This window comes from Plecotus auritus, assembly GCF_963455305.1.
Source record: "Plecotus auritus genome assembly, chromosome: 7".
NCBI classification, from domain to species: domain Eukaryota; kingdom Metazoa; phylum Chordata; class Mammalia; order Chiroptera; family Vespertilionidae; genus Plecotus; species Plecotus auritus.
This window is the reverse complement of record NC_137774.1, coordinates 138,937,134-138,955,518: the sequence shown is the minus strand read 5'-3', so window position 1 is coordinate 138,955,518 and position 18,385 is coordinate 138,937,134. Positions and strand designations below refer to the sequence as shown.

At 43.6% G+C, this 18,385-nt stretch overlaps 1 protein-coding gene across 2 annotated transcripts in view; it reads left to right on the top strand.

Moving 5' to 3' along the window:
* Positions 1 to 18,385, top strand: part of MAP1B (microtubule associated protein 1B) — a 91,562-nt gene that overhangs the window by 66,586 nt on the left and 6,591 nt on the right. For both annotated transcript variants that reach the window (XM_080682037.1, XM_080682038.1), the window contains 2 exons: positions 2,198 to 2,338; positions 9,980 to 16,490. In XM_080682037.1, coding sequence (XP_080538163.1) covers positions 2,198 to 2,338; positions 9,980 to 16,490 — 6,652 coding nt within the window. The remainder of the gene's footprint in view (positions 1 to 2,197; positions 2,339 to 9,979; positions 16,491 to 18,385) is intronic.

Here is an 18,385-nt window from a genome sequence, read left to right as displayed (position 1 = left end):
CGACTGCCTGGGTTCTTCCACTCATTCGCTGGTGGCCTTGGGCAGGGTATTTACTGTCTCTTGCCTCCATGGCGACCTCTGTGAAATGGAGATTATACAGTGCTTACATTTAATTTTCATATTTAATTTGGTGTTTAGAAATGTGAAGCACTTAGCACACAGCATGGCACATAACAACTGAAATATAAACTGGCTATTCTGATTAATAATATTACTGTTTCCATATATGAAATTTTTGCCAGAGAGAGTAACGGGTTATTTCACAGCCCACTAGACGATAAGAACTTGGCTGAAGCCAAGAATCTCTGGGGACCTAGGCCCGAGGAGTGGGTATATCTTCATTTACTGTTTCCTTTATTGAATTGCTTCTTGGACATTGAAGTAGCTATAGGCCCTGGGGAGGGGGAGGGACTGCATTACCTGAAGATGCTTTGAGCATCTCTGTGATTATAGCCTTTTTTTTTTAATCGAGATATTTTACATCCATACCACTCACATACCATAAAGTTCATGCTTTGAAAGTGTGTAATTTGGTGGGTTTTAGTATGTCCACAAAGTTGTACAACTATCCCCATTAATTTCAGGATATCACCACCCCCACCCCCCAAATCCTGAACACATTAGCAGTTACTCCCCATTCCCTCCAGCTGCTGGCAACTATTTAACCTACTTTTTGCCTCTATGGGTTTACCTATTCTAAATATTTCGGGTAATGGGAATCATACAATATGTGGCCCTTTGTGCCTGGCTTATTTCATTAGCATAATGTTTTCAAGATTCATCCACATTGTAGCATATATCAGTACTTTATTTCTTTTTATGGCTGAATACTATTCCATTGTATGGATATACCACATTTTGTTTGTCCGTTGATCAGTTGATGGATTTGGGTTGCTTCCCCTTTTTGGCTATCATTATGAAGCCTTTTTTTTTTTTTTTTCCAAATATGTTTTTTGTTTATTTTAGAGAGGAAGGGAAAGGGAGAAAGAGATATAAACATCAATGATGAGAGAGAATCATTGATTGGCTGCCTCTTGCATGCCCCCTACTGGGGATCGAGCCCGAAATCTGGGCATGTGCCCTGAGCAGGAATCGAACCCTGACCTTCTAGTTCATAGGTCGACGTTCAAACACTGAGCCACACCAGCTGGGCATTATGTAGCCTGTTTTGATCCCACTTCTTCCTGCTTCAGCTTAGCAGGTCCTCTTGGACCTTTCTGACAATCCATTAAGGTACAAAGTTGAGGCAAGTGATGGGCTATCTCACGCTCTCTGACTAACAGAATCAGGAAGTGAAATACAATTTGAAAAAAGCTTTATACCCAGCCAGACATCTGTGAGACACGGAAAAGGGAAAAAATAGAGAATTTCTTTAAGGAATTCAGGCTTGCTTGTGGAACAGGTGGGGCTGGAATAATTACTTCAGTATATGTGCGTTTCCTTGATTAGATGGGTTTTTTTTTTTGGGGGGGGGGAAATGGATCCTCGTGGCCTATTTACCTTTGTGTCCCCCCCTCTGAGCGAAATGGGCATAGAATGATTACCTTGGGGCTTAGAGCAGCATTTCTGCCTAAGGATAGGCTGACGACCTGCCACCTCAAGTTCACAGAGTTCTTTAGTACAAACCATTTACAGTCCTATTTAAAAGGATCCATTCAGGGGCAGCCTTTTGTTTTATGTTCAAGGTTAGGTACCTGGCTGATCCCACTGTAGGCTGCATTTGGAGCTGTGTGTTTGGTGTGTGGCTTGGAAGGAAGGGGATCCTACATGGGAGGGGCTGACTCGGGACCCTCGTTGGAAACCTGTTTCCTGAGGCAGCAGTGGTGGGACTTGGACTGTACTTGGTGACTCAGCCAGTGAGATAGTCATAAGGCTCAGACCATGAGCTGCTAGCAGACACAGCTGTGGAACAAATGATCACCAGCTATGGAGGCTGCTTTGAAAGAGACAAGGAAACTAGGGAGAGAAGGTCAACCACCGCTACTGTCTTGGTTGTAGCCAAACTTGGAAAATCGCGTTCATGGGCGATCTGATGACCACAGTCATTGGCTTTGTCCAACACCCCAGGGGGGGAATGAATAACCAGGGAATGAATGGTTTTTGTTGGTAATAAACTTCGGGCATTCCCAGGGCTAGCCCTGCCCTGAGGTGGGACGTCGGAGCTGCCATGACCCCTGTTGCCTGTGCTTTGTTTCAGGTGCGCTTGATGATCACTGACGCTGCTCGACACAAGCTGCTCGTGCTGACGGGGCAGTGCTTTGAAAATACTGGAGAGCTCATTCTCCAGTCCGGCTCTTTCTCCTTCCAGAACTTCATAGAAATTTTCACTGATCAAGAGGTGGGCTCTTGTCTGGGAGTATCTAAGCTTTATAATTGCTTTGTTACTGTTGTAGCCTCAGTCTGCTCTTTGAAAGCAGCTAGAAGAAGAAGGGGAGGGAATGTCACACCTCCTTTGAAATAAGCAAAACTGTGACTCATCACCAAAAGAATTTAGAGTACTCATCTATAATTAATCGGAAGCATTCTTAATGGCTCAAGAGTCAGATGGAGGGGTTTTGGAACAGTCAACATTTTACGGATGGCAACATTTGAAATGATGGAAACTTTTGAAATGAGCCCAAAGGAAAATCCAGGTTTCCTGTTTTCTGAAAGAATATTCCAAAAATCCTTTGGACTTTTGGTAGGATTTAACCACCCCCGATCTCTTTCAGTGCTTGAACTTCCTTTCCCTGATCTAATTATTTCTGATTTCTTTTCTTTTAATGCCGGGCCCCAATGTTTGGGCTGTTTGAACAGCCCCAAAAGAGAGGGCTCAGGAAAGGGCTACAAGTAGGAACGTGGGGCAGGTTCATGGTTCACATTGCTCCAGGAAAAAGATGGTTGAAGAAGCTGGACTGAAGCTGGGTCTTTAATATTTCTGATGGGTGTATCTTATTCAAGGATGATACATGTGAGGTATTGAAAACTAGATGATGATAGTGGGATTTGGGAACATCCGAGTGAAGATTTTGATTTGGTTATGTCTGCTGGAGAATTTATCCTGGCTGGGCAACGTCTCTTTCCAAAAGAATGTGCCTCTTTCATTCTGTTTATTTGTTTATAGTCGTTACAGACACGTTCAGGGTTGTCACCGCAGCAGGTTGGGGCCTGCCGGCAGCTGATAGCAGATTTCCACTTGGAGGGTTGAGGGGTGTGCTGACAGGAGGAGTTACCACATCTATTTAAAACCATCTTCCTGAGAACTTCCTGAGATGGCGGCCTCTCGGCCTCCTGGGTGTCGTGAAGGGCCATCTGTCTTTCTGCATTTAATCTTCCTTAGGCTGCGCTTCACAGAGAGGTCTCTGTGTACTTTTCATCACTGGCAAGAGCTGTAAATAAACTGCCCAGCTTCATTTGGCTCACCTGGAAGCTTCTATAAAAAGACTGGGCAGATGACAGAACTATGTTTCACTCCCTACCCACTGGGAGAGGAGGGATAACAAAATGAAAAGGAACATTTTACTTAGCGTTGTCATCTGGATCCGGAGGCAGACAGTCCTGGCTCCTCACAGCGAGAAGGGGTCACAGGGCCCTGTCTTTCTCCAGAGGCTGTGATCTGTCGGCATGTCTTTTGCACCCACACAGTGGAAAGGCTTTTGTTCATTGCACTGAAATTCCAATCTAGAACTACAATTCTCACTCTACCTGCCACCCCAAAACTGATGCGTGATCACTTTAAAGTCAGAATCTTTTGCAAGATTGAGTTCTCCAGTGCATGTTGTGTCTGAGGGCATTTGTCTGGTAGGTCAGAGGTTGCACACAGTTTCAGTGCCTTGCCCCGGGGAAGGGAGAGAGGTGTAGAGGCCTGGAAATTGCCCTGTGGCCCAATAGCCCGGGTGGGTGGTGCGCTGGCCTGAGTTTAGCCTGACCCTCAGCTCATTTATATGCATGGGCGCCTCCCCTGCATGCCTGTGCAGTTCTGCAATTAGTTTCTGGTGGCTGGCTTCTGTCCCACATCATTGGTTTGACTTTGCAGTAAAATCGAACAAAGGATGAATGTAAAGAAAAGGGTTTGTCATTGCCCCAATCTTAAATAAGGAGGTATCATCATAATTCATCCATCTGACCCCAAATAATAGTCCTCTCTCTCTTTAAATAAGGCATAGTGTTATGAAATTGCTGCTTAAATCGTTTTTTTATTAGCCCACAAAGTAGAATTTTAGCACAATAGGCTCTGCACATATTAGAATTTACCCCTAATTACCAAAGAAAAAGAAACAGCCTTAGATGAAGAATGTGAGCTATGTGGAAGGGCAGATTCCCAAGGTTTGAAATCACTGGGATGGGCTCTGAAGGGTATACACTTTATTATACTCAGCCAGGTGTCCTGTAGGCCAGAGACTCTGCCATAGTCTCTTCTGCTTGCCCCATAACACCACCTAATTATTTTGGAGAAAGTTATATTCAACACAAAAGGATCTTTGGAGTTCTCCCTAACAGACTAGATCAGTGGTGTCAGGGCTAGCGGGGGAAGACAAGAGAAGGGGAGAATATTGGGTAGAATTCACTCTTTCCCTCCTGCCACAACCAGAGCCCTCAGCCTTTATTCCTTTGGCATTGTAGACTTTGAAGAAAGGCTGCTGCAGCCAGAGGGTTGAAAATCACTGGACAGGACCAATGGTCACCAGCCTGTTAGAGCTATGATTGCCTGTAGTTGCACTGGAGCAAGGGCTTGAGTATAGAATGACTCACTAACAAAGGGACCTTAAAGGTCCAGTTTTTTTCCCTTTTATCCAGTCCTTGATACCTACTCATCACTCCAGAGAAATCAGAAACACAGTTTTGGAAAAACAAAAATAATACATTTGTGGATGAGAATAGTTTTTTTGTTTGTTTGTTTGTTTGTTTTTAAAAAAAGGACTTAAAAATAGAATTATCAGTGCATTTTGAGCTTCAGATTTTGGAAGTCTTAGTCATTGGAAGTCAACTTCCAAACCAGGATTTAGACTTAAAACAGTCATCTGGCTAACCTTACCACTCCCTGAAATCCAAGAATGGTAAAATCACCATCTCCTGGGGACATTTTTTAGTCTCTCTGTTAGGAAGTTTTTCCTTATTTGTCTCCTTGTATCTTCAAGGAAGAACTGTGATCCCTGTTCCACCTGACACTGTCTTAGACACTCTTCACTAGCAATGCCAATTTTTTTTCTTCCAGATTAATCATTTTTGGTTCCACCCACTGTTCTACATAAACCAAGCTATTAAAGATTTCCTGTATTCCCTGGTCACTGTCCTTCAAACTTGTTTCATTGGTAGGAAGGGGAGATGGAGTGGGTATGGGGAAAATGCAAGAGTTCAGTCTTGGTCATGCTTTAGTGCCTTGGTGTTATCAGACGCCAAGTTGGATACATGAGTCCAGAGCTCAGAGAACTAAGAGTTGGGGGTGGATATGTTAATTTGGTAGCCATCAGCATATGAAAAAGTAGATGAAGTAATTTAGAAGGAGCAATGTATTAGAAAAGAGGCTAAGGCCAAGAAGAAGGAGCCAATAAGGCGACCTCTTTCAAATTGTTTGCTTGTTTGTTTATGGTCTAGTTTCTCTAAAATGCCGTGATTCACACTGGACACCATACTTCAAGGGTCATTGACCAGGTGTGTTGTGAGAGCTGATGACTATAGTTTTCAATACAGTCTTCTAGTCAGTAAGTCTAAAAGTAATTTTTGACTGTTACCATCCACAATTAAATATCAATGGGGAGAGGATGCAGGCTTTGAGGAGCTCTGTAATTACATAATTTGGGGGCTCCTTTTAAGAAAAAGAAAACAAAATTATTAATATACAATTAAGTACAGGGCTTTCTGAGGTGCCCATGCCAGTGAGGGGCCTTGAAGTTTAAGCTTCTGTAGCTTTATGATAAATCCATTTGACTATCAAATAAAATGCCTGAGTCTTTTCTATGGATATTCTTGTTAAGCCACGTCTCCAAATCCTGCACTTTAGCCAGCTGGTTTATTGGACCTCACATTTATCCCTTTAGAACACCATCCTGTTACAGTTGACTTAGCCATCATCATCCTAATGTCCAGGGCTTTTGTAAATGTCTTAACTCTGCCAACCCACATTTTGCCATGCCTCTCATTTTCATGCCATCACAGATTTGATAATCATGTCTTCATTTTTATCCAGGTCAATACTCAACAGGACATAACTGAGCCCTGAGGCAGCCCACCATAGACCTCTTCCCAGGTTGACACTAAGCAGCACTGTATATATAGCTTGGTACAAATCCACCTGATTTTGCTATCACACTGTTCAGAAATCCTGTTAAATGTCTTGCAGAGTTACGCAGTCCACTGTATTTCCTCATTAGCCAAGCAAGTAACCTAATCAAAAAAGGAAATGTAGTTAGGAGGCCATGGCTTAGAAATTCAAATCATATTTCATTAATATAATCTGCACTAAAGTAATTTATTTCCTCTATCTTCCTTTCTTTTCCAGTATGCCTGCATTTAATTAGAAAAAGAAATTGACAAAAGACCATCTTTGCCCCGAGCAATATTTCTTCCAGTCATGTCTCTCATCCATCTTTGTAAGAACAAGGGGAGGGTAGCAATCAGTGTGCTTGAGAAGTATGAGCAGGCTCATGTCACTTCTCAAGTGTCCACTCCAGGAGGACAGCACATATTGAATTGATCAAGTTCAGTGCAGTTCAACAAACATCTGTTGAATCTAATGATATGTTGGGGAAACATAGATAACTATGATACAGAGAGATAGAAGATGTGTTTCCTCCAATTCAGGAACTTTTTGTATATTGGGCTATAGTAGCTACCATTGACTTTGATGATGATTTCCAGTCTCTTAGAAGCCTGTTTCCTAGACCTCGTCACAAGTTCCTTTGCCACTGCTCACTTGTTGGATCCTCCTTATTGCTCTCATCCGATAATTGAGTGAACATTGATTGAGTGCCACTATGGGCTGGACACTTGTAAGACCCAATATTTGCCCTTGAGGTGCTTGGTCTCTAGGGTGTATGTTGGAGTAGAGGCCTGGGGGCTCTCAGGGGGAAGCAGGGAGTTCATTTCCTCTGTGTAGCTCCAAGTCTGTAGTATAAGCATGTCAAACATGCGGCCCACGGGCCACATGCCTCGTTTATTTGGCCCGTGTTAACCTTTGAGTTTGACATGCTTGCTGTAGTAGTTGTTCCTCTTTACCTATTCCATTCATCTCTCCTTCTTGAAGGGCTCTCTCTAGCTCAGTCTCTGCATTCTTGTCTCATCCTGCTGCTTCTTCTTCCGAGAGACGGGGTTTTCCCTCTCTGAAAAGAAACCTGTCCAGCAGTGCTGACTTTTTTTTTCCTGTTTCTCCCATAAATCATAGTTTCCCATTCACCAGCCTCTTTCAGCCTCTTTGCTGTTTTTCATTGCCCTTGACTTCCTCAGAATTCTCTACAACCTTGTTTTCTTTTGGAGTCATTTCCTTCATTTTATAGGCTGTCTGGATAGAGGTGAAAAGATGGAAGGTGGGGAGGTATTCCTCAAGTCCTTTTACCTACTCTTTGAACTTGGTGATTACAAGTCTTATAAAAAGAGCTAGTGATTGAATACCTCCTACACACAGCAGGATCAAACCCTTGGGCTGCCACAGTCTTTAGTTAGGGTGGAATTTCAAAAATTAAAATAGACGAAAATTTAAAATTTCACTGTTAAAGAGTCAGCAGTTGAAAAAAAAAAAGAGTCAGCAGTTGAGTTAGCCTAGATTTCTCCTCTAAAATGTATTATAAAACATGAATAGTTTGCATGTGCTCTGTGTGAAAATTAGGATTGAGAGACTCCTAATTGTGCTATAGTGGTGGCGATGAAGGTCTATACTAATTATTGGACAAGAAACCATATGTAGTGTTCATGCTTGCTTTGGCCAAAAAAAAAATTTGATCAACAATTACCAGGATGGTTACCTTTGACTTTTTCAGTTTTCTTAGCTTCCAAAATGGTTGATTCCTATCCTTTTTACAGGAGATGGTCAAATCAGAGGAAACAGCACAATCAAAGATTTATTATTTTGCTATTTTGAGACCCTTCATATGAAATGTGGGACAAATAGACATAACAAAACAAAAATGGCTATTTTACTGCGATCTTAGGTAGAAAAAATCAGATTCTATAAATTACTCTATGCACACGCACTAGTAGCCTCAAATATTGGTATCCAGAAGGTTGTGTGAGACAGAGGAAATCACTCTAAAACTACAAGGTGAGAGTTCAGACCTGCTGGCTTAGGGATGCCTGGACCACATGGAATCTTTGCTTTGCCCTTCATAATTTACATTCAAGGTCAAGAGCTCTTTTTGAATCTCTGGGCTGGTTTTTGAGCTTTGCTGTAGCCAAAAGAAGATCCAAGTTTATGGCATGATTCTCCCTTACTACTTAGTAAGCTAAGACCATGAAACATATGGCCATAATATGGAGTGAGACAAAAATAGCATTTTCAATGAACCACAATCTCTGTTTTGGACACAGTTTGCTCTTCTGCACTCCTGTCCTATGGGAAATATTAAACAATGTATTAAAAAATGTTTGAGCCCCCAAATTTTTTTTCTGGTTTATGCTCAACTATTTCTTTTCTTAAAATAATATTTTAAAATTACTATTTGCACTCAGTATTATTTTGTATTAGTTTCAGGTGTATAGCATAGTGGTTAGATAATCATATACTTTTCAAAGTGTCCCCCCGCATCTCTCCCCCAGTACCCACCTGGCACCATACATAGTTATTACAATATTATTGACTATATTCCCTTTGCTGTACTTGATTTACATCCCTGTAACTACGAATTTTACTTCTTAATCCTTTCACCTTTTGAGCCATATTTGATCTTAACTACTCATACCTAGCGTGCCCTGAAAAGAACCGGAGTTGTGGAAGAGTAGAATGTCTCACTTTGGATTCAAACATGAAAAAATGGGGATACATTGGGATGCTTGCTTGTATAATTGCCCAGTTGCTTTCATCATCATGGCTTCAATAAAAGTATTTATATTTGTATAGAATCTGCTGGATGAACCACTCATATTTTATTTTATTTTTTTATTTTTTATTTTTTATATATTTTATTGATATTTTATAGAGAGGAAGGAAGAGGGATAGAGAGCTAGAAACATCGATGAGAGAGAAACATCAATCAGCTGCCTCCTGCACACCTCCCACTGGGGATGTGCCCGCAACCAAGGTACATGCCCTTGACCGGAATCGAACCCGGGACCCTTCAGTCCGCAGGCCAACGCTCTATTCACTGAGCCAAACCGGTTTCGGCACCACTCATATTTTAAATAGTGTAAACTGATGCCAGGACCAATACTTTTTTGTAATAATGAGCAATCCATAACTTCCTTGTCTCCTGAGGGGGCGGAGGGGAAGAAAGCACACCAAACTTTTCTTTTGCACCTACAAAATTCTAAAAGCAGACAACAATAAGTGAACCAAAACTAAATTCATTCAATGTATCAATCAGGCCTTTTTGCCAAGCCCAGTAGAATAAAAGAAAATATTTTATATCAGGGGTGAAATGACTCACATAGCCTTCTCCTGTGACATATATATATATTTCAGAGAGGAAGGGAGAGGCTGTGTCCTGCACACCCCACTGTAATATCAAAGTATTTCATAACCACTGTAGCACAGGCCCTGATCTTCCAAATGGTCACTGGTCTTAGAATTGGACCAGAGTTCTGGAGTTCTCCTGCTGCACAAGAAAGATTATGTAGAGGTGTTCTGGGAGGTGGTTGAGGCCTAAGGGAGCAGTGTGTGGGATGGTCAGGACAGAGGCTATTCACCTACCATTGTGGAAATATTTCAGAATTTAAACAACCAGCATCCCTGAAGTCAGTCCTTTATGCGTCCAATGATCCTATAATATCTATTAATACATGGAGATGGTGGATCAGTGATGACATTCACTTAAACCTTTTCTTTCTTTGTTTATTATTTTTTAAATCCCAGATTGGGGAATTACTGAGTACCACCCATCCTGCCAACAAAGCTAGTTTGACCCTCTTTTGTCCCGAAGAAGGGGACTGGAAGAACTCCAACCTTGACAGACACAATCTCCAAGACTTCATCAATATTAAACTCAACTCAGCTTCTATATTGCCAGAAATGGAAGGACTTTCCGAGTTCACCGAGTATCTCTCAGAATCAGTGGAAGTCCCATCTCCCTTTGATATCCTGGAACCCCCCACCTCGGGTGGATTTCTAAAGCTCTCCAAGCCATGTTGCTACATTTTTCCAGGAGGGAGGGGTGATTCTGCCTTGTTTGCAGTGAACGGATTCAATATGCTCATCAATGGAGGGTCAGAAAGAAAATCCTGCTTCTGGAAGCTCATCCGACACCTGGACCGAGTGGACTCCATCCTGCTCACCCACATTGGGGACGACAATTTGCCTGGAATAAACAGCATGCTGCAGCGGAAAATCGCAGAGCTTGAGGAAGAACAGTCCCAAGGCTCCACCACCAACAGTGACTGGATGAAAAACCTCATCTCCCCTGACTTAGGAGTTGTATTTCTCAATGTCCCAGAAAATCTGAAAAACCCAGAGCCAAACATCAAGATGAAGAGAAGCATAGAAGAAGCTTGCTTCACTCTCCAGTATCTAAACAAATTGTCCATGAAACCAGAACCTCTGTTCAGAAGTGTAAGCAACACCATTGATCCTGTCATTCTTTTCCAAAAAATGGGAGTTGGTAAACTTGAGATGTATGTGCTTAACCCAGTCAAGAGCAGCAAGGAAATGCAGTATTTTATGCAGCAGTGGACTGGCACCAACAAAGACAAGGCTGAATTTATGCTGCCTAATGGTCAAGAAATAGATATCCCAATTTCCTACTTAACCTCAGTCTCATCTTTGATTGTATGGCATCCAGCAAACCCTGCAGAGAAAATCATCCGAGTCCTGTTTCCTGGAAACAGCACCCAATACAATATTCTGGAGGGACTGGAAAAGCTCAAACATTTAGACTTCCTGAAACAGCCACTGGCCACCCAGAAGGATCTAACTGGCCAGGTGGCTGCTCCTGCTGTGAAACAAGTAAAACTGAAACAGAGGGCTGATAGCCGAGAAAGTCTGAAGCCAGCCACAAAACCACTTGCTAGCAAATCTGTGCGAAAGGAGTCTAAAGAAGAAACTCCGGAAGTTACAAAAGCAAATCACGTGGAAAAGCCACCCAAGATTGAAAGCAAAGAAAAGGTAACAGTGAAAAAAGACAAGCCAGTAAAAACAGAGACCAAACCTCCAGTGACCGAAAAGGAGGTGCCTAGCAAAGAAGAACAGCCTCCGGTGAAAGCCGAGATGGCTGAAAAGCAAGCTACAGATGTCAAACCCAAAGTCACCAAGGAGAAGGTGGTGAAAAAGGAAACAAAAGTCAAGTCTGAAGAAAAGAAAGAGGAGAAGGAAAAGCCAAAGAAAGAAGTGGCTAAAAAGGAGGACAAAACACCTATTAAGAAGGAGGAAAAACCAAAAAAGGAAGAAGTGAAAAAGGAAGTCAAAAAAGAAATTAAGAAAGAAGAGAAAAAAGAACCTAAGAAAGAGGTTAAGAAGGAAACACCCCTGAAGGAAGCCAAAAAGGAAGTTAAGAAGGAAGACAAGAAGGAAATTAAAAAGGAAGAAAAGGAACCCAAAAAAGAAATTAAGAAACTTCCTAAAGATGTAAAGAAATCATCTACTCCTCTATCTGAAGCAAAGAAACCAGCTGCATTAAAACCAAAAGTACCCAAGAAGGAAGAATCTGTCAAGAAAGATTCTCTTGCTGTTGGAAAGCCAAAGGAGAAGGGGAAAATTAAAGTCATTAAGAAGGAAGGCAAGACAACAGAGGCTGCAGCGGCAGCCATCGGCACTGTGGCCACTGCAGCGGCCGTGGTGGCAGCAGCTGGAATAGCAACCACTGGCCCTGCCAAAGAACTGGAAGCTGAGAGGTCCCTTATGTCATCCCCTGAGGATCTAACAAAGGACTTTGAAGAACTAAAGGCTGAAGAGGTCAATGTAGCAAAAGACATCAAGCCTCAGCTGGAGCTGATTGAAGATGAAGAGAAACTGAAGGCAACGGAGCCAGGCGAAGCCTATGTCATTCAAAAAGAGACAGAAGTCATCAAAGGTTCTGCCGAGTCCCCTGATGAGGGAATCACCACCACCGAAGGGGAGGGTGAATGTGAGCAAACACCAGAGGAGCTGGAGCCAGTTGAGAAGCAAGGGGTGGAGGACAACGAAAAATTTGAAGATGAAGGAGCAGGGTTTGAAGAATCTTCAGAGACTGGAGACTATGAAGAGAAGGCAGAAACTGAAGAGGCTGAGGAGCCAGAAGAGGATGGTGAAGAAAATGTGTGTGTGAGCACCTCCAAGCACAGCCTCATGGAGGAGGAGGAAAGTGCCAAGGCTGAGGCAGATGCACACATCAAGGAGAAGAGGGAGTCTGTGGCCAGTGGTGATGACCGAGCAGAAGAAGACATGGATGAGGCAGTGGAGAAAGGAGAAGCTGAACAATCTGAGGAGGATGATGAGGAGGAGGACAAAGCTGAGGATGCCAGAGAGGAAGGATATGAACCCGAAAAAGCTGAAGCTGAAGATTATGTGATGGCCGTGGTTGACAAGGCTGCGGAGGCTAGTGGTGCTGAGGATCAGTATGGATTCCTCACCACTTCAACCAAGCAACAGGGAGCCCAGTCTCCTGCCCAGGAACCTGCATCTACAATTCAGGACGAGACTTTACCTGGAGGCTCGGAAAGTGAGGCCACTGCTTCTGATGAGGAGAATCGAGAAGACCAGCCTGAAGAATTCACTGCCACCTCTGGTTATACTCAGTCTACCATTGAGATATCCAGTGAGCCCACCCCAATGGATGAGATGTCTACTCCTCGCGATGTGATGAGTGATGAGACCAACAATGAGGAGACAGAATCCCCATCTCAAGAATTTGTAAACATCACTAAATATGAGTCTTTGCTGTATTCTCAGGAATACACCAAACCTGCTGTCACATCACTCAATGGATTATCTGAAGGGTCAAAAACAGATGCCACTGATGGGAAAGATTACAATGCTTCAGCCTCCACCATCTCACCACCTTCATCCATGGAGGAAGACAAATTTAGCAAATCTGTTCTACGTGATGCTTACTGTGCTGAAGAGAAAGCAAGGAAAGCCAGTGCCACGTTGGAGATCAAAGACACCGTCTCAGCAGTTTCAGATGAAAAACTTAGTCCATCCAAGAGCCCATCCCTGAGCCCGTCTCCACCATCACCCCTAGAAAAGACCCCCCTGGGTGAACGTAGTGTGAACTTTTCTCTGACACCCAATGAGATTAAAGTCTCAGTAAAGACAAAAGCAGTCCCAGTGTCTCCTGAAATGACCCAAGAAGTAGTGGAAGAACATTGTGCTAGTCCTGAGGATAAGACCCTGGAAGTGGTGTCTCCATCTCAGTCTGTGACTGGCAGTGCTGGCCACACACCTTACTACCAATCTCCAACTGATGAGAAAACCAGTCACCTCCCCACAGAAGTCATTGAAAAATCATCAGCAGTTCCAGTGAGCTTTGAATTCAATGAAGCCAAAGATGAGAATGAAAGGGCTTCCATAAGTCCCATGGATGAACCTGTTCCTGACTCAGAGTCTCCTATTGAAAAAGTGTTGTCTCCTTTACGGAGCCCTCCCTTAATTGGATCCGAGTCTGCATATGAAAGTTTTCTGAGTGCTGACCACAAGGCTCCTAGTAGATATACTGAAAGTCCCTTTGAAGGAAAGAATGGAAAAAAAGGCTTTCCAGACCAAATAAGTCCAGTTTCTGACATGACTTCCACTGGTCTCTTCCAAGACAAACAGCAAGGGAAGAGCACAGACTTTATACCAATAAAGGAGGACTTTGGTCAACAAAAGAAAACTGACAATGTTGAAACCATGAGCTCTCAATCAGGACTGGCTTTAGATGAAAGGAAGTTAGGAGGAGATGTTTCTCCTACACAAATAGATGTCAGTCAGTTTGGATCTTTTAAAGAAGACACTAAGATGTCCATCTCTGAAGGTACTGTTTCTGACAAGTCAGCTACTCCTGTTGATGAAGGTGTAGCGGAAGACACATATTCTCATATGGAGGGTGTGGCCTCAGTCTCCACAGCCTCCGTGGCTACAAGCTCATTTCCAGAGCCAACAACAGATGATGTATCTCCTTCATTGCATGCTGAGGTTGGTTCCCCCCATTCCACAGAAGTAGACGACTCCCTTTCCGTATCTGTCGTGCAAACGCCTACCACTTTTCAGGAAACAGAAATGTCTCCATCTAAAGAAGAATGTCCAAGACCAATGTCAATTTCTCCACCAGACTTTTCCCCTAAAACAGCCAAATCCAGGACACCTGTTCAAGATCATAGGTCTGAACAATCCTCGATGTCTATTGAATTTGGTCAAGAATCCCCCGAGCACTCCCTTGCTATGGACTTTAGTCGACAGTCTCCAGATCACCCTACAATGGGTGCGAGTGTGCTTCACATCACTGAAAATGGGCCAACTGAGGTGGACTACAGTCCCTCTGACATGCAGGACTCTAGTTTATCACATAAGATAGCACCAATGGAGGAGCCATCCTACACCCAAGATAATGATCTTTCAGAGCTCATCTCAGTATCTCAGGTCGAGGCCTCCCCATCCACCTCTTCTGCACATACCCCTTCTCAGATAGCTTCTCCTCTCCAAGAAGATACTCTATCTGATGTTGTTCCTCCCAGAGATATATCCTTATATGCCTCACTCACCTCTGAAAAAGTGCGAAATCTGGAAGGAGAGACATTGTCACCAAAATCTGATATCTCTCCACTCACCCCAAGAGAGTCCTCTCCTTTATATTCACCTAGTTTTTCAGATTCTACCTCGGCAGTCAAAGAAAACATAGAAGCTTATGACACTTCTGCTCCTCCATCAATGGAAGCAACATCCACAGAGCCCTATGGCTTCCGTGCCTCAATGCTATTTGATACGATGCAACGCCATCTAGCCTTGAATAGAGATTTGACCACACCTGGTTTGGAGAAGGACAATGGAGGGAAGACACCTGGTGACTTCAGCTATGCCTACCAGAAGCCTGAGAAAACAAGTAGTTCCCCAGATAAAGAAGGTTACCCCTACGAGTCTTATGAGAAACCCACCCGAACCCCAGAAAAGGGTGGCTATTACTATGAGAAGACAGAGAGAACCACTAAAGCCCCAAGTGACAGTGGCTATTCCTATGAGACCATTGAGAAAACCACCAAGACTCCTGAAGATGGTGGCTGTGCTTATGAAATTACTGAAAAGACCACACGGGCCCCGGAAGAGGGTGGGTATTCATATGAGATAAGTGAGAAGACAACAAGAACCCCTGAATTGAGTGGTTATACCTACGAAAAGACTGAGAGGTCTAGTAGGCTGCTGGATGACATCAGCAATGGCTATGATGACTCTGAAGATGGTGGCCACACACCTGGAGATTCCAGCTACTCTTATGAGACCACTGAGAAAATTTCCAGTTTCCCTGAGTCTGAAAGTTACACCTATGAGACATCTACAAAAACTACACGAACCCCTGATGATTCCACATACTGTTATGAGACTTCAGAGAAAATCACTAGAACACCCCAGGGGAATACATATTCCTATGAGACTTCAGACCAGTGCTACACTACAGAAAATAAGTCCCCCTCGGAGGCTCGCCAGGATGTTGATTTATGCCTCGTGTCCTCCTGTGAATACAAACATCCCAAGACAGAGCTGTCACCCTCCTTCATTAATCCCAATCCTCTCGAGTGGTTTGCCAGTGAAGAGCCAACTGAAGAATCCGAGAGGCCCCTCACCCAATCAGGGGGGGGCCCACCACCTCCAGGAGGAAAGCCACAGGGGCGACAATGTGATGAAACCCCTCCCACCTCAGTCAGCGAGTCGGCCCCATCTCAGACTGACTCCGATGTCCCCCCAGAGACTGAAGAGTGCCCCTCCATCACAGCTGATGCAAATATTGACTCTGAAGATGAATCGGAAACCATCCCCACAGACAAAACCGTCACATACAAACACATGGACCCACCTCCAGCCCCCATGCAGGACCGCAGCCCTTCTCCACGCCACCCTGATGTGTCCATGATGGACCCAGAGGCCTTGGCCAATGAGCAGAACCTGGGCAAAGCTCTGAAGAAAGACCTGAAAGAGAAGACCAAAACCAAAAAGCCAGGTATAAAGACCAAGTCATCTTCACCTGTCAAAAAGAGTGATGGGAAGTCTAAGCCCTCTGCAGCTTCACCCAAACCAGGGGGCTTGAAAGAATCCTCAGATAAGGTGTCCAGAGTAACTTCTCCTAAGAAGAAGGAATCGGTGGAAAAAGCAACAAAACTCGCCACCACACCTGAGGTCAAAGCTGCACGTGGGGAAGAGAAAGACAAGGAGACCAAGAATGCCGCCAACGCCTCCGCATCCAAATCAGTCAAGACTGCAACTGCAGGTAGGTGGAAGGTGCTGGCATCCACAACTATCCCACTTTTAACGGGAGCCTTTGACTTTCCTTTGACCTTGTACTGGGAAAGTGAGAGAGTACAACTGGGTGCTCTCCCTTCCCTTTACTATCTCTTCTGTCTAAAGGTATCAGTCTCAGCCCCATGTTGTCCGAAAGCTTGGGGACAGCTCAGTATATGGCCCAGAGCAGCTCTGGTTCACCAGATGAGATTCCTGGGTTTGCTCATTCTGCCACACAGCAACTGCAGCTTTGTTCTAAGTCTTCAGAATCAAGGAAGTATTTCAGGCTCCTTTGGAAGACGGTATTGGCAATGGCTTTAGCCATGCTGGCCCCAGAATGAAGTGCAGGTGACAGAGTTCCCAAAGGCCTAGGGAGAACTAGAGTTCCAAGCCAACCCTGGAATATCCAATATAGGCCTAAGATTTAGATTTAATGTTTTTACTTAAATTTTAAATTATAACATTTTGAAATTAAAATTATAAAATTTTTAATTTAAAAAAATAACCAAGCTAGAGCTGCATCCCCATTAAAGGCAATGTTCTGTTTTCTTATTGGCCAACAAGTACCATAATTTCAGTCGGCCAGTGGGTATTCTGAACAAATTAAGAGAAGAGCATCAAAGGCTCTTCTTATATCCCCCCCCCCCCCCCACCCCACAGTCTTGCTAACTGAGACTCAGAATTCTATTTTGGATTAAATTGCACATGGCAGGAGCAATATGCCTGACTTCTGATCATTCATGTTTTGGTCCCAATTTTCAGATTTATCAAGTTCTCAGCAATATCTGGGTTTTTGATGGAACAGGTCTCAGATGGCTTAATTTCTGTTGCATGAAGATTCTTTTCCAACAGATCTCTAAAAAGACAAAATTGCACTATTAATTGATTTTTAAAACAAACCTGGGTAAACTTCTGTCAGTTCCCTCAGTTTGTGCTTCTGTATGAGTGACATTCATTTGGTGTCGATGGTAGTGATTTAGTGTGCAAGGGGAAATTGTAGGCATTTAAAATATATATATATATATATATTTTATTGATTTCAGAGAGGAAGGGAGAGGGAGAGAGAGATTGAAACTTTAATGATGAGAGAGAATTATTGATCGGCTGCCTCCTGCACACCCCCTACTGGAGATTGAGCCTGCAACCCAGGCATATGACTTGACCGGAATCGAACCTGGGACCCTTCAGTGTGCAGGTCGATGCTCCACCCATTGAGCCAAACAAGCTAGGGCCTGGCATTTTTAATTATTAAAAAAACTATACCTCACAAAATTCTGCTGTAAGTCAGAGTCTTTGGGAGGCCTACACGTGGATATTTGAGGGCTTTCAGCTCAGATTCACTAAAATGAGTCAGTGTATCTAGATATCAGCTTGGCTGATTCTCACCACTCCCCCAAACCCTTAAAAATAAAAGTGGGCAGTTGAGCCGAAACCGGTTTGGCTCAGTGGATAGAGCGTCGGCCTGCGGACTGAAGGGTCCCAGGTTCGATTCCGGTCAAGGGCATGTACCTGTGTTGCGGGCACATCCCCAGTGGGGGGTGTGCAGGAGGCAGCTGATCAATGTTTCTCTCTCATCAATGTTTCTAACTCTCTATCCCTCTCCCTTCCTCTCTGTAAAATATCAATAAAATATATTTAAAAAAAAAAAAGTGGGCAGTTGATGGAGTTCACTGGTGGTTTTGACTCTGGGTGACAGTCTTTAAACATCCTAAGGAGAAAGGAAATAGGATTAAATATATAGAATCCGGTTGGTATTTTAAATGACTTAGCAGTAGTCTCAAACCAGCTGCACATTAGAATTACCTGGGGTGCTTTTAAAAGATTGTGGTGCCCAGACCTCCACCCCAGCCCCATTAAGTTAGACTCTGGGATGTGGGACCTGGG